This window comes from Coniosporium apollinis (assembly GCF_000281105.1).
Source record: "Coniosporium apollinis CBS 100218 chromosome Unknown supercont1.4, whole genome shotgun sequence".
Lineage (NCBI taxonomy): Eukaryota > Fungi > Ascomycota > Dothideomycetes > Coniosporium > Coniosporium apollinis.
This window is the reverse complement of record NW_006913266.1, coordinates 156,628-169,251: the sequence shown is the minus strand read 5'-3', so window position 1 is coordinate 169,251 and position 12,624 is coordinate 156,628. Positions and strand designations below refer to the sequence as shown.

General features: G+C 57.2%; 3 protein-coding genes across 3 annotated transcripts; 2 read left to right on the top strand and 1 right to left on the bottom strand.

Moving 5' to 3' along the window:
* Positions 1 to 2,878: 2,878 nt before the first annotated feature.
* W97_01109 (uncharacterized protein) lies at positions 2,879 to 4,090 on the top strand (the record flags this gene model as incomplete). The annotated part of the gene is made up of 1 exon (XM_007779018.1): positions 2,879 to 4,090. One exon carries the CDS (start codon positions 2,879 to 2,881, stop codon positions 4,088 to 4,090), a length of 1,212 nt encoding a protein of 403 aa, XP_007777208.1.
* Positions 4,091 to 4,717: 627 nt separating this feature from the next.
* On the bottom strand, positions 4,718 to 8,641 carry W97_01108 (uncharacterized protein; the record flags this gene model as incomplete). Its single annotated transcript, XM_007779017.1, has 1 exon — positions 4,718 to 8,641. The coding sequence occupies one exon, from the start codon at positions 8,639 to 8,641 to the stop codon at positions 4,718 to 4,720; it is 3,924 nt and encodes a 1,307-aa protein (XP_007777207.1).
* A 1,992-nt stretch (positions 8,642 to 10,633) lies between these two features.
* Positions 10,634 to 12,187, top strand: W97_01107 (uncharacterized protein; the record flags this gene model as incomplete). The annotated part of the gene is made up of 3 exons (XM_007779016.1): positions 10,634 to 11,069; positions 11,121 to 11,409; positions 11,482 to 12,187. The coding sequence occupies 3 exons, from the start codon at positions 10,634 to 10,636 to the stop codon at positions 12,185 to 12,187; spliced, it is 1,431 nt and encodes a 476-aa protein (XP_007777206.1).
* Positions 12,188 to 12,624: the final 437 nt, after the last annotated feature.

Sequence of the window (12,624 nt, the reverse complement as noted above, 5' to 3'; positions counted from 1 at the left end):
CCTAGGTCAAGATGAGAATCAATAAGACCAGAATCTAGAGTAATAGCCGACGACCCACACATTCCCTGTGAGAACGGACAAGGGGCTGTTCTATCGACCTTTGACTGGATATTCTGCTTGGAGAACCGGTTACAGAGCGACGGATGGGTTCCCAGCCCGCTATCGTAACATAACCGTGCATATTCTGCGCTTCTTCTATAGCCCCAGTGGGCCGTAACAAACAATGAATCGGTTACACCCCAGTTAGCTTCAGTCCATTGTGCGGGATCCCTCATCGCCCACTCATTCAACCAGCCACAATGACTGCTCTTGACGAGTACTTCGCCATCGGTGGCTGTTATGCTTGATGAAAAGGCGCCTGCAAGCAGGAAAGTGGCGAGGTGGACTAATGTGATAAACAACAGCGGGGAACTACGCCAGAAGACGCTAGTTGTCTTTAATCTCCAAGCCCAGCACATCCTGATCAATTGCCATAACACGTTCGCGTCATCGAGACTGGTCCGCAGTAGCGCTTGATGCTGGTGATGGAGCGCATCGCACTCTTTATCTGTCGATCGGAGCTGGTGAAGTACAAAGCATGTGACTCCCCACATATGACTCCCGGCCCAGCGCACGAACAAGGCCAAGACTGAGATCAGGATCAATCCATGTTCGGTAGGAAGAGTTATTGTCGCGCCTGATACTCGGCCCCTGCCTGAGCGTTATTAGCTTGCGGAGGAAGTTTAAAAGCTCGCAAACGAGCAGCAGTAACAATAATCCGGCCTGTTGAGGATTTGAGTATGAGGGCCGCTGCAGGGACGGAGAACCTACTCCAATTAATCCAAGGGCCAACGTAGATCCCTTCATCCGCCATGTGGGCCGAGTGATACCAGAATTCGGGGTCAGGTTGTCTGGCACCAAGTAAAGAGACGGCCCACCAAAATATATGCGGCACCGGTGCAAGCCTTAAGAGGACAGGATGACATTTGCAATCAACCACAAGCCTGGATCAGCCGCACCTCAAGATGCTTCAGCCGCATCAGCTGTCACTCTTTCATCTTGTCGTAGGAGCTTTCAGCTCGTGCTCGGCAACACATCCATAACTTTACACCACCAGGCCGCGTCCAATGGGTAATCCGCACATAATGACTTCCTATGTTACAAACGATGCCCTCCAGCGATCATTGGCCCAAAACGCTGAGAAGATGCGCTCTTAGCCATTCAGCTCTTGACCCGGCAGCCTGACATACCTTGACGCCACCTGCAGACAATCCATCGGATGCGGCCAGGTGGTATACTCATGCCGTAGTATAACCCGAGGGTATTGATTGGTGGATGCAACCTTTTCAGCTCTACGGCCAACCCATGAAGCTGAAAAGACTGCATCAGCCGTGCAAGCGGCAGTCCGTTCACGTGATGCGCGTACAGGGCGATAAGATAGGAGTTTTCTACCTAGCAGCAGAAACCCATACGCCAGTATGGTTTCAGACATAAATTACCGTTTGGAAACGATGTCGACACAGTGTCGCGAAATCCTATTAATCCCGTTACGGTATCGAATCTGACTAACGGTAACCGGGACGGATTGGGCAGATCTTAGGCCGCTCCTAGGTAGGCGTCACCATGTTGAGGTACGGAGTCCGCCTTTGATATCCGCCATGGTAATGTCGCGGCGAGTAGGCATAGGCTGCTTTCGTTACCAGCATATATGTGCCGAGCCGGGCAAATTGTGTTGGAATCATGCGCGAGACGGCGAGATGTATATGCCTCGAAGGCGGAGCGGGATGATGGGGTTGAATCTCCCGAGCACGAAGATGGGAGCCCCAGCCGTTCAAGAGATGCGGACTGAGTCGACACAGTTGGCATTCTCTGGTCAACACCATCTACGTTTTGAACCTCATCGTCCCCAGCTTTACCTGGAGGGACAAATTTGTCAAGCTGGACACGTGAGCGGAGTCCACGCACCGCTTCCCCGCTCACAACACGTCACGTGCGAGACTCGGTGCCTTGTGATGGCTGACCTTCGTTCCAACCATTTGGCGTCGTACTGTGCCGCCGTTGGTTTGGTTCCAAACCCAGTTTCACTTGCATTGAAATGTATGGAATACCTTTCCGGGCATCTTCTAGACGGACGATTCGAAGTTCTAAGCTACGCTTCTCGTAAGCATTCGGGGGAGACTTGGCAGGACGACAGCGTCTTACGAGGACAAGAGCCCCGCAACGTCAGCATCCAGGCTTGATTGTTATCAGTCCTATCAGACCCCGGTCTGTACCCGGCCTGTACCCATGCCCGTGGTTGTTTGTACTGAAACTTGGATGTCGAAACACCTGACTGCACCTGACGAGCACCATCAGCCGCTTCTGGCGGTGACTTCTGATCGTGACTTGTTGCTCCATCTGCGAATCTCATCTGCAACCACCTACTGAACCCATCCTCCTCCGCAGTCACGCACAGCAACAGCAGCCTTCTCAAGAGTGCAGAGCAGCGATATCAGCGCCCCCCCTCTAATCACCCCACTTCCCCAGACTCGCTCAGGCCGGTACTGGTACACCGCTCTCGGTATCACGGCGGAGCCATCTCCTTGCTCAAATCCGACGACTTCTCCCTACTTGCACCTCTCACGCTCCTCCTGCTCACCCGCCGGTCTTGAATCCCGCCTCTCCAGTATTGGTACCCTGCAATGCAGCAAGCCAACTTTGACCGCCGCGCTCAGTCTGGCGATGGCTTGAGCCGCGATACTCGAAGTCGCAACCACCCCATGGACGGGTTACAACGCCCTGTGCAATCTGCCATGCGGCCAAGGTCAGACGGTATGTAAGCCGTGCCTGGTGATCCCTTGCCTGCAAGATCTCGACCGAGCGCTTCCTCTCTTCCCCTGACCCATCGACAAGTATAGCAATGTCTACGTACATGTTGAGCTGGGATACTTATCGCCTGTTTGCAGAATCCTGGATCGAGGTCTCCTCCCAGCCATCCTCGTCCTCCCTCTCCTCTGCCGCCGAAGAGATCGTCACCACCGGCCTGCGCGTCCAGCACGACTCCAACACCCGCCGCCGACGCCGACTAAGGCACAACAGCCCCCTACACATCCAGATAGGACCACGAGCAAAAAGCACAGGCGGCAGCAGTCAAGAAGAGTACGAAGAGAGCGAGAGCGAATCAGACCGAGTCATGACGTCCTCGAACGAGGGACTCCAGCCCTCTCCCCTCCAAGAACTCCACCGAACAAGCCGCGCCCTGTCAAACGCCTCCTCAGGGAACTACACCGACGACGAAGGCGGCAACGACGACGACGAAAACTCCACCGCCATCGGCATCCCGCCCATAGCCGAACAATGCTTCACTCCGCAGCCAAACGCCTTCTCGCACCCCCCAAGCTCCCACGCAAACCGCGCCCCGCAATCTGCCGGCTACTTCCCCCCCGTGCGCCCTACTCCGCGCCCGCCAGCCCACCGCCACTCATACGCCGCGCCGCAGACGCACACGCCCTACACGGTAATCGCGCCCTCGCACACCGCGGACCACGACGCTGCTCTCCGCGCCAGCCTCTCAACGCTCCTCTCCCTCGGCGCCGCAGCCCGCGGCCTCACGAAATCGGACCAGCCACCCGCTGCGACGCAGCCCGGACCCGCCCGCCTGGACCCAACCTCCATCCGCATGGTTCCCGAGTCAGTCGCCCTGGGCGGACCGACGGGACCCTCGCCGCCTAGCTCCACGCACGCGCAGCCCGCCTCGTCGCAGCCCCGCAGCCCGGGCGTGGAGAAGGGCAAGCGCAAAGACAGCACAAACCGCAGCAGCAGCAAAGAGCGACGAGCCGTCAAGAAGGCGCGGCGGACCTCGTCCTCGCCCGCCCCGACGGCGGAGGAGATCACCCCAACGCTGCTGACCTGGGTCGTGAGCGCGGGTGTCGTGGTGCTGGTGAGCGCGCTCAGTTTTTCGGCGGGTTATGTGGTTGGACGCGAAGCCGGGAGGGCGGAGGCGGAGTTTGTTGGGCCGCTGTCGGAGGCCGCGATGGAGGCGCGGAGGTGTGGGGTTGGTTTTGGGAGCGAGATTGGGAGGGCGGGGATGGGGGTTAGGAAGCTGAGGGTTCCGACTGCTGTGAGGGTTTAGGGGCGGAGTTGGTGGGTGGTTTACTCGTGGGGACGCGAGGGTGTTCGGTGCATTGTTGGAGTGGGGGCGGTCTTAGGCGTCCCCTGCACTGCTGGGAACGGCGGCGTTCCAGGGTGGCCATTTGCTGGGGGGCCCATTGCTAAGACACGGTTATGAGTGCATGACACATGGCGATAACGGAGCACGGTGGACGATGGTGCAACGGTGCATGAGGTGAGCGTAGGGAACAGTAGTGATTCGCAACAGGATGATCTCTTCTCTTTGGTTGAGGGGTTCGGGGCGTTTCGTGGCGCCGGCGTCTTTCCTCCATACCCATGTTTTAGCGGTGGGTAAGCACGATGCACACGTGATGGGTGTTGTGGTTCTTGTGTAGAGATGGCTTAATCACCGACTTGGGCATAAGTAGTGCTGGTATCGAATACCTAGCATTAATTTGAGAAACCCGGACACCTTTAACAACCTGATCAGGGATGTTTGCGGACGCACGTCGAGTAAAGTCAACGACGCAGCTAACATTACAGGTATGTACAATCTATGTTCATTCTAGGTCGAGTACAGATAAGGTGGCGATGAATGTGGTTCAACAAGATCCCGCAAAACTACCAACACCCCTCCTACCCGCTCACTCTACGTTCCTCTCTGCCAGTTCACCCACTGACATTCGCATCCGCCGCTTCCGCCATCGATGCCTCCAGGCCCACCGTCCTCTAATGACACGGGCACGTCCCCAAAAGGCCCTTGTGCAGGATTCACAGGCGTGCCCCCAAAACTGCGCTGCTCAGGCTGGATCCCTTTCTCATTGAGGATATACCGCCCCCGTTCATCCAGTGCGTAGCAGTACACCATCTTCCCGTCCAGGCTCCCGCCATGTCGGTCCGTCGTGATAGTTACCGGGTAGGGAAACGAGCCCGGCTGAGCGAACGTGTTCGCCGAAGACGTCTTGTTGCTACCGCCGCTAGCACCACCGCCTAAATGCACCGTAGCAGAGGAGTTTCCGAGTAGCGGGGTGGCCTGCCTCGTCCAGATCTGGACCCTAAACCTCGTCTGCGTCCACGAGCAGCGGAAATTCGCGCCCTCAGCCGCAGCACCGCCATCGAGATCAGCGGCCACGTTGCCCGTTTCGCCGGCCTCCTTTTCCGCGGTCGAGTTCAGCGACCGCAGGAAGATGGACCGCTCGAAGTAGGTGTAGAACCCGTAATGCTCGGTCGGTAGGCCGCGGTCGAAGAGGCGCAGGGGCTGCGCTGTGGGCAGCGGGTACAGGTTCGCTGGCGCTGCGGCGCCGGAGCCGTCGGGGTTGGTGGCGGGGGTGGGGATGAGGGAGGCGAGGCGGGAGACGAGTGCGTCATCTGAGGATGAGGATGGGGATGGGGTGGTGGTGTTGGTGGGGCGGGTTTGGCGCTTTGCCAGCCGCGAGGGCAGGGGGGCCGGGTTTAGGAAGGAGAGGTAGAAGGGCGTGGATTCGCCTTCGAAGGGGAGGGCGTGGTCATCGGTTGTGTTGCCGAGGAAGCGCTGGTCTTCGAGGGTGGGGACGCGGGGGGAGGGGTTAAGGATCGTGTCGAGGAAGGTGTCGCGGGGTTGGAAGTGGCGGGAGGAGCTTCGGCGGCTCAGAGTTTGGGTGGCGGATGAGTTGGAGATGCTGCCGTTCACGAAGCGGATCTCGAGTCGGAAGTTTGGCTGGTTGGGCGCGTTGGGGGCGATGGATTCCTGCTCCTCCTTAGGCACAGCACAACTCCATACTGTAGAGGGGTTTACGCATCCGGAGACTTCTTTGATGGTGTCGAGTCTTGCGACCGTGGAAATGCCGGTTGGGATAGGAGGATAACCCGTCAGGTTGAGCCACCGCGACTCGACCGGCATGTCGTTCTTGGGCTTCCTCGTCAAGCCCACAGCAAGTCCGACAATGAGCGCGATGATGGCCAGGATGAAGATTGCCAGGCAGCTCCACAGGCATATCCTCTTCTTCTTCCGCTTGCCTGGATCTTGATCTTTCGATCTCCTGAACGGGTTGTCCGATCGACGACCTCCCCGAGACCTCTCCTGCGCGTACTCGTCCTTGTCCTGATACTGCTGATGCGAGATGGGGTTCAGTGGATAGTTGTTCCCTGACTGTCCATACAAGCCAGCAACGCCAGCGCTCCGAGAGTCGGGGCCGTGCCGCTGGTATTCTGGCGGCTCAGAGTAGAAATGCAGAGGTTGATTGCTGCGTTCAGCCAGCGTGATATTCACAATAGGGGGAGGAATGCGGCTCTGATAAGAAGCAGAAGCAGTGTACGACTCCTGACCCGACGTTCCTTGCTGGTACGCCTCCCTACCAACCGTACGAGCAGCATGGACTGTGCCAACGGATGCCATCGCTACCACAGGTGTCTCCCCAACGGTGGGTGATCTCGGATTCTCATCCACTGGCGAAGTCACAGCTTGAGCTAGTGGTTGAGTGGGGGCCTGTGTCGATGGGTTCTCTGAGTTGCCAATAGGCAAGTTAGGTTCTGTTGAAGCATCGCCGAGCGTGATGCTGAGGTCGCTTTCATCCGGGCTGAAGACGCTGAAATGAGATCTTGGCGGAGAATCATGCATTGATGGATGAGAGCAAATAACGACAGGCTGCACAGCTACTGCTTGTTTAAGATTGTTCTCGTTGACAAATCGACTTTCTGGAGTGTTAACCGCTGTCTCGGAACGCGTGTCTTCAGGGATCTTTGCTAGACTCGGGCTGTATATCGCCCAGGTCTGCTCTGAATCTTCCGGATTCCCAGGGCTGACAGGAGACCTGATGGCAAGGAACGTTGTGGGAGAGACACCAATAGCAGAAGCCGTCACTGGCGTAGTAGCTGAGGAAGGACAGGTTGATTCTAGTGGAGAGACTGCGGTTTGCTGTGCCATTTGAGGGCCCACGATGGAGGCCATATCCGGTAGCATTGGTACGTCGGGCGTGTCGTCCTCATTCGTCGGGCTGGTCGTCCAGAAATGGGATTTCCCTTTGGGCGTAGCCTCGAAAGGCGTCGTTATGACATTCCACCAGCCACGCGATCGCCGCGGTGTGGGCAACACCGTCTCGAGGGTCAAGCCGTTCAGACTTTTAGCACTTTTCGCGGAAGCAGTTTGAGGAGTCTCGTCCTCCTCGAATAGAGTACAGCCTGACATGACTCGATCTTTCCGCTTGGCATCGGCATCCTCCTCGAACGCGGTGACGGTTGAGTCTCTATTCGCTCGTCCCGTTTGGCTGCCTCCAGCTTTACGGCCCATGTCTGAGACAAAGACGGCTCCAAAAGCATGTATGCCTCCTCTTTCCGTCACGATGGAGCTTCGTCCACCTCCAACAAAATTCGCAGGTAACGCTGGCATGGGAGGTGCCTCTTGGGTGCCGGCAGGCTTAGGCCAGTAGGAAGTGGCTCGCGAATAGATACTTGAGGCAGGTCGCGGACGGTGGTCGGAGTTGTTGTCCTCGCCTGTCCTGTTGAACCACCCAGAATCTTCTCTTGCTGGTGTTATGATAACAGTTGGTGTTTCCACTCCGCCTTCGCCTAGGCCTAGGTGGTGCCCTGCTGGCCCCAGTGCATCTCGCTCATAGCCACCAGCTGTCTGTGGGCTGACCACAAATTCCGGGAGACGTGCGGATGGGATGGAGATGCCGATCTGGATCGGTCGATCGGAAGGCGATATGTCTGTCAACGTTAAGCGCGCCGGTCGTAAGCCCTTGTACTTCGGCATCGTCATCTCTTCGTGCTGTTCTCCTACGCCGTTCGCGTCGGTCTTGCTACGCAGCGCTCCATCTGTTCGCCACTCTGACGTAGTCTCCTGGTTTGGTACGTGGGCATGAGCCCTTATAGTCTTCGCCTTGGAGCGGAAGCCGTCGTCATAATCATTTCTATCGCCACCTGCGTTCGCTGTCGGCACCTTTACTGCTTCAGTACTGTTGCTGGTTTTGCCCTTCATCCGGGCTGCTCTCGCTCTCTGCCACCATCCACCTTTTGCCGGACGTTCCTCCTCTTGCGCACCAGCCAAGTCGGCTAAGCTTACAAAACCGACAAAGCCGCCGGCACCCTTGAAGTTCTCCACAAGGTTGACTTCTTCTGCTTGAGGGAAAACCTGACGCGGAGCAGCTCCGCGGTGCCTTGACACACTGGTGTCTACAGTGATGCCCGGCCTGAGCGTCTTCGCGAACGGCTTCTGTTTCCTTCTGGACTGCTGTCGAGCTGCCTTATGTATTGACGTCCTCCTGGGCTGTCTTGCTAGAGCATTCCGAGCGGCAGCTCGCGACACCTCTGTCGTCCAGTCCTGCTGCTTGTATTCGTATTTGTCCTGTTCATACATCTTCGCTTCTGCGTCTCGAGTCCGTGCGTTGTACTGAGGAGGCGCGACCTCGCTCGCATCCATACCAAAATCATTCGCCGACACCATGATGTTGCTCTTCTCCCCCAGTATTGGGTCTGCTCTATCCGTGCCAAGCTCAGGTGTCAGGAAAGGGTACCTGCTCGAAGGTTTGTCTGCGGTCGATGGGGAGAGGACAGGTTCGTAGATTTTAGGTTGCAACACGTCCAGCGTGTGTAGCATTATATCTCGTCGTCCGTAAAGCTGCTATGCGATGCGGCGTGGTTCCTGCGCGGAGGCACAGGTACTTTCTAATTCGTGGCTGTGTGTTGGTGGCTGTCTGAGGCTATTCGTGGCCCAGGAAATGCCATGCCACAGCTGTCTGTTCGATAGGTGTTCGACTTGCGCCGCGATCTTTGTGAGTTGCGGATGGATTTTGCTGGTTGCGTTGTTCTATTGTTGAACCTGGGCGACAACAATGGCGAACAGACGAGACATCAAGACAATAGACTCGAATGAGAATGAACAACAAAGAATGCAGCGATCATCAACGAGAAGCATCAGCAGACAAAAAGAAATAGAAAGAACGCAAGAAAGCGTCGCGTGGGCACGAGACAGAGCCGCGATGGGCTCTCCATCTATCTCTCGAAGCTTACCAGGTATTGCTGCGGGTCTGACTCACCGGGCTGCATCTGAAGCTCCGACTGGAGGCTTGTGTAGAGCGGCAGATTTGGCTAGCAGCACCATTCTTGGTGCACAGCCGCCAGGCAGCTGTGGTTGGTCGTAGCAGAGTTCTCTAGTGGTACGGAGGGGAGAATTTGGCGCTGGTTGGGCGACTGCACGGGATTGCTGCTCTGGCGGCTCGAGAGCTGGCTCCACCAAAATGCAGGAACGGGCAGGGCCTTGGCTTGCCTGGCGCTTCGAGGCCGGATCTCCCATGAACCTACCTCTCGACAAACCTCATAAAGAGCTGTGAACCCCTTCGAGGATGACGTTGCTGGAAACAGCCTGGACTTGACATGATGAATTTTCCAAGGAGAGGAGCGCGAAGCGCACAGTTCGTGGTCTTTGTGGATCACCTCTAGCCCCAGGTGCCGCCTCTGATACAATTGCACCCTGAGACTGATCACTCTTCCGTATGGTAGGATTCACTGGCTTACAAGTACCAACCGTTAAGTCTTGTACCTCTAAGTATGCTCTTGATAGGAACTGTATCGGAGCTTTGCGCCGGCCTGACAGGTACCGGCCCTCCGCCGTTACAGAGGACTATCCTTAGCTAACACCGCATCTATCGTCTTTGGTGGAGGCGCAATTGATAAGGCCAAGTGGTTTGATGTCTCGACGTCATGAAGAAGCATCTGAAGATTCGGCGGCACCATTTCTGAGCGCTGGAGGTGGCATCAAGCGGTTGAGCTCGTGTAGGACTGTACGAGTCCCAGTGGCCGTATCTGCGGTACTCGCAGCTGGGCGTCAGCTCTGTGTCTGAAGTGCGCCTTTGCATACAGCAACAAGGAAATACGCCTCTCGATTACGCGCATACAGTGGTGTATCTAGGTCCCGCTAGGGCCCGCGTTCAAATTTCCCTCACATCTCGTGCCAAGACATGTAGAATGAATGCTGAAAGATCTCCCTTCCAACCTCAACGCTGACTAGCCGTGCACCGCTTCCTCCCTATGGAGATTCCAAGTCAACCCAATTGCACCTTTCAGCCCACCTAGGCCGGACCCGTAAGCGTCTGACCTAACCGCTCGTTACCACCAAAATACCATCCACGTCGCACTTACGGGTACCCGCATCCACCCTGAAGAGCCACCTTCCACAGAGCACCGAGCCCTACACGCCCGCGCCAGCTCTCCGCGCAGCCCTCCAGCTCTCGGTACACGCGGAATCCTACCACTCAGATTCCTTGCCTGGCGATAGCATCCAGTCCTGAGTCTGGTTTTGTTCACCTCGCTTCATTTCTAACGGCCGTCCGACCTCTTGACGACTCTACAACCCGACCCAGATCGAAGCCACGGCCTTACCAGCACCACGACGAACCTCTCCACACACGCAGTCCCGCTCATCCTGGCGACATCAACGTCCTCCGAAGCCGCTTCTTCGCACCGCCGCCGGCGCTCCTCCGCCGCGCCCCCCCTCCCCCACACCACCTCGGACACCTCGCCCTATCGAGCGGTTGGTGCAACCTCCGGCCGGCCACCGGCAGCTCTCCCCGGCCCTCCTCTCGATCCCACCATGTCGCTCTCACGCTCTCCCTCCCCCCAGCGCGGCGGCGGCTGGTCGTCACCCGGTCTGAACACGCCTTACAACACGAGCGGCCGCTCGACGCCAATGCGCGTGAACGCAAACACCAACGGCGGCGCACACATCAGCTGGGCGTCTGCGCAGGCCAAGAGCGCCGAGGTGAAGGGTTATCCGTCGTTCGCAACGCGGAACCAGGGCTTCTTCTCGCGACACATGCGGCGGATATCGGCGAGTTTGCCGCGGTTTGATGGCGGTAGGAATGCGCGGTATGCGGAGAAGGAGAAGTTGCAGCGGGGACGGTGGGGTGGCGGTGCGGGAAGGTGGAGTGGGATCATGGGCAGGATTGGGAGGATGATGTGGAGGATGCGGTTGCGGTTTGCGGTGCTGTTTGGATTTTTCTTCCTTGTCGTAGCGTTTTATGTGACTCGTAAGTCTGCCCACCGATTTCCAAAGTCATCCCGATCTAACTGCCATCTAGCACTCCACCGCATCTACCGGCGCGCCTCCTTCCTCGGCGGCGGCAGCAAGTTCGTGATAATCCAAGCCGCGAACCTGGGCGGCGGCGTTATGGAGTGGAAAGGCCCTCGAGAATGGGCGATCGAGCGGGACAGTCTGAAGAATAAGCGCAAGTACGCGAAGAAATGGGGCTACGAGCTCGAGATTGTGGACATGAGCACCAAGAAGCGGTACGCGCACGAGTGGCGCGAGAGCTGGGAAAAGGTCGACACGATCCGGAACGCGATGCGCAAGTATCCGGATGCTGAGTGGTGAGAACAGTCCCGCCCACTTCATCCGCACTCAAGAACTCGCAAGGAACATGGAAATTGACAGCTCTGCAGGTTCTGGTGGCTCGACCTCAACACCTTCATAATGGAGCCCTCCTACTCCCTCCAATCGCACATCTTCAACAACCTCGCCAAGACCACCTACCGCGACATCAACGCCTACAACCCGCTCAACATCACCCACCCCCTGACCTCCCCCTACCTCGACGCCGAAACCCGCTCCCCCATCGGCGACGGCCTCGCCTCCTCCATCAACATCATCGTCCCGCAAGACTGCTCCGGCTTCAACCTAGGCTCTTTTTTCGTGCGGCGCTCCGCCTGGACAGACCGGCTGTTGGACATATGGTGGGACCCCGTGTTCTACGAGCAGAAGCACATGGAGTGGGAGCACAAAGAGCAGGACGCGCTCGAGCACCTGTATGCGAGTCAGGCGTGGGTGAGGCCGCATGTGGCGTTTATCGAGCAACGGATGATCAACAGTTTCCCGCCGGGCGCGTGTGGCGAGAAGGGCGAGGATCCGAGGATACATTACAAAGAGCAGGACAGGGATTTTGTGGTTAATATGGCAGGCTGCGAGTGGGGGAGGGATTGTTGGGGGGAGATGTATAACTATCGGCAACTGAGTAACAAGCTCAACAGGAATCGGTGGGAGAGGGTTAAGGATTGGGTGAGCGAGTCGGTCAAAGCGGCGAAGGAGAAGAGGAAAGAGAACGAGGAGAAGAAGGGGGAGGAGAAGCAAGACGAAAGGAAAGGGTCTTGAGGACTGGTGCTATGATTGCATGGAGCGGCGTTCAGGTGGTGCCTCAGAGGTTTGTCCTGCATTTTCGGTTCGGGTTCAGTTTCGTTGCTGTCTTGTCCTCCAGGGCAACTATGCGCTACCCAGGCTTTGGTGGCGCAAATTCACCCCTGAGTGGGGCCTCTAATAGGTTACTCATGCCTGTATACTTACGGTCCTCTTAGAGAAGCAGGCTGGCCTTGTCTTGATTTTCTCGGTTTGATGGTCTTCTCTCCTGTTACTTCTCTATGTGGTACAACAGCCAGCCTGCGGGCCGCAGCTGAGTCAATGACCTTTTCAGAACACTCTCAGCTGTTTCAACCGTGTCAAGCAGGATGAATGCGGGTGAGAGGGCTCGCGATATCTCTTGCGTCACCATGAAAAATTGAAGCGCTTTGCATGTTCGGTTCACTGCTTGCAGC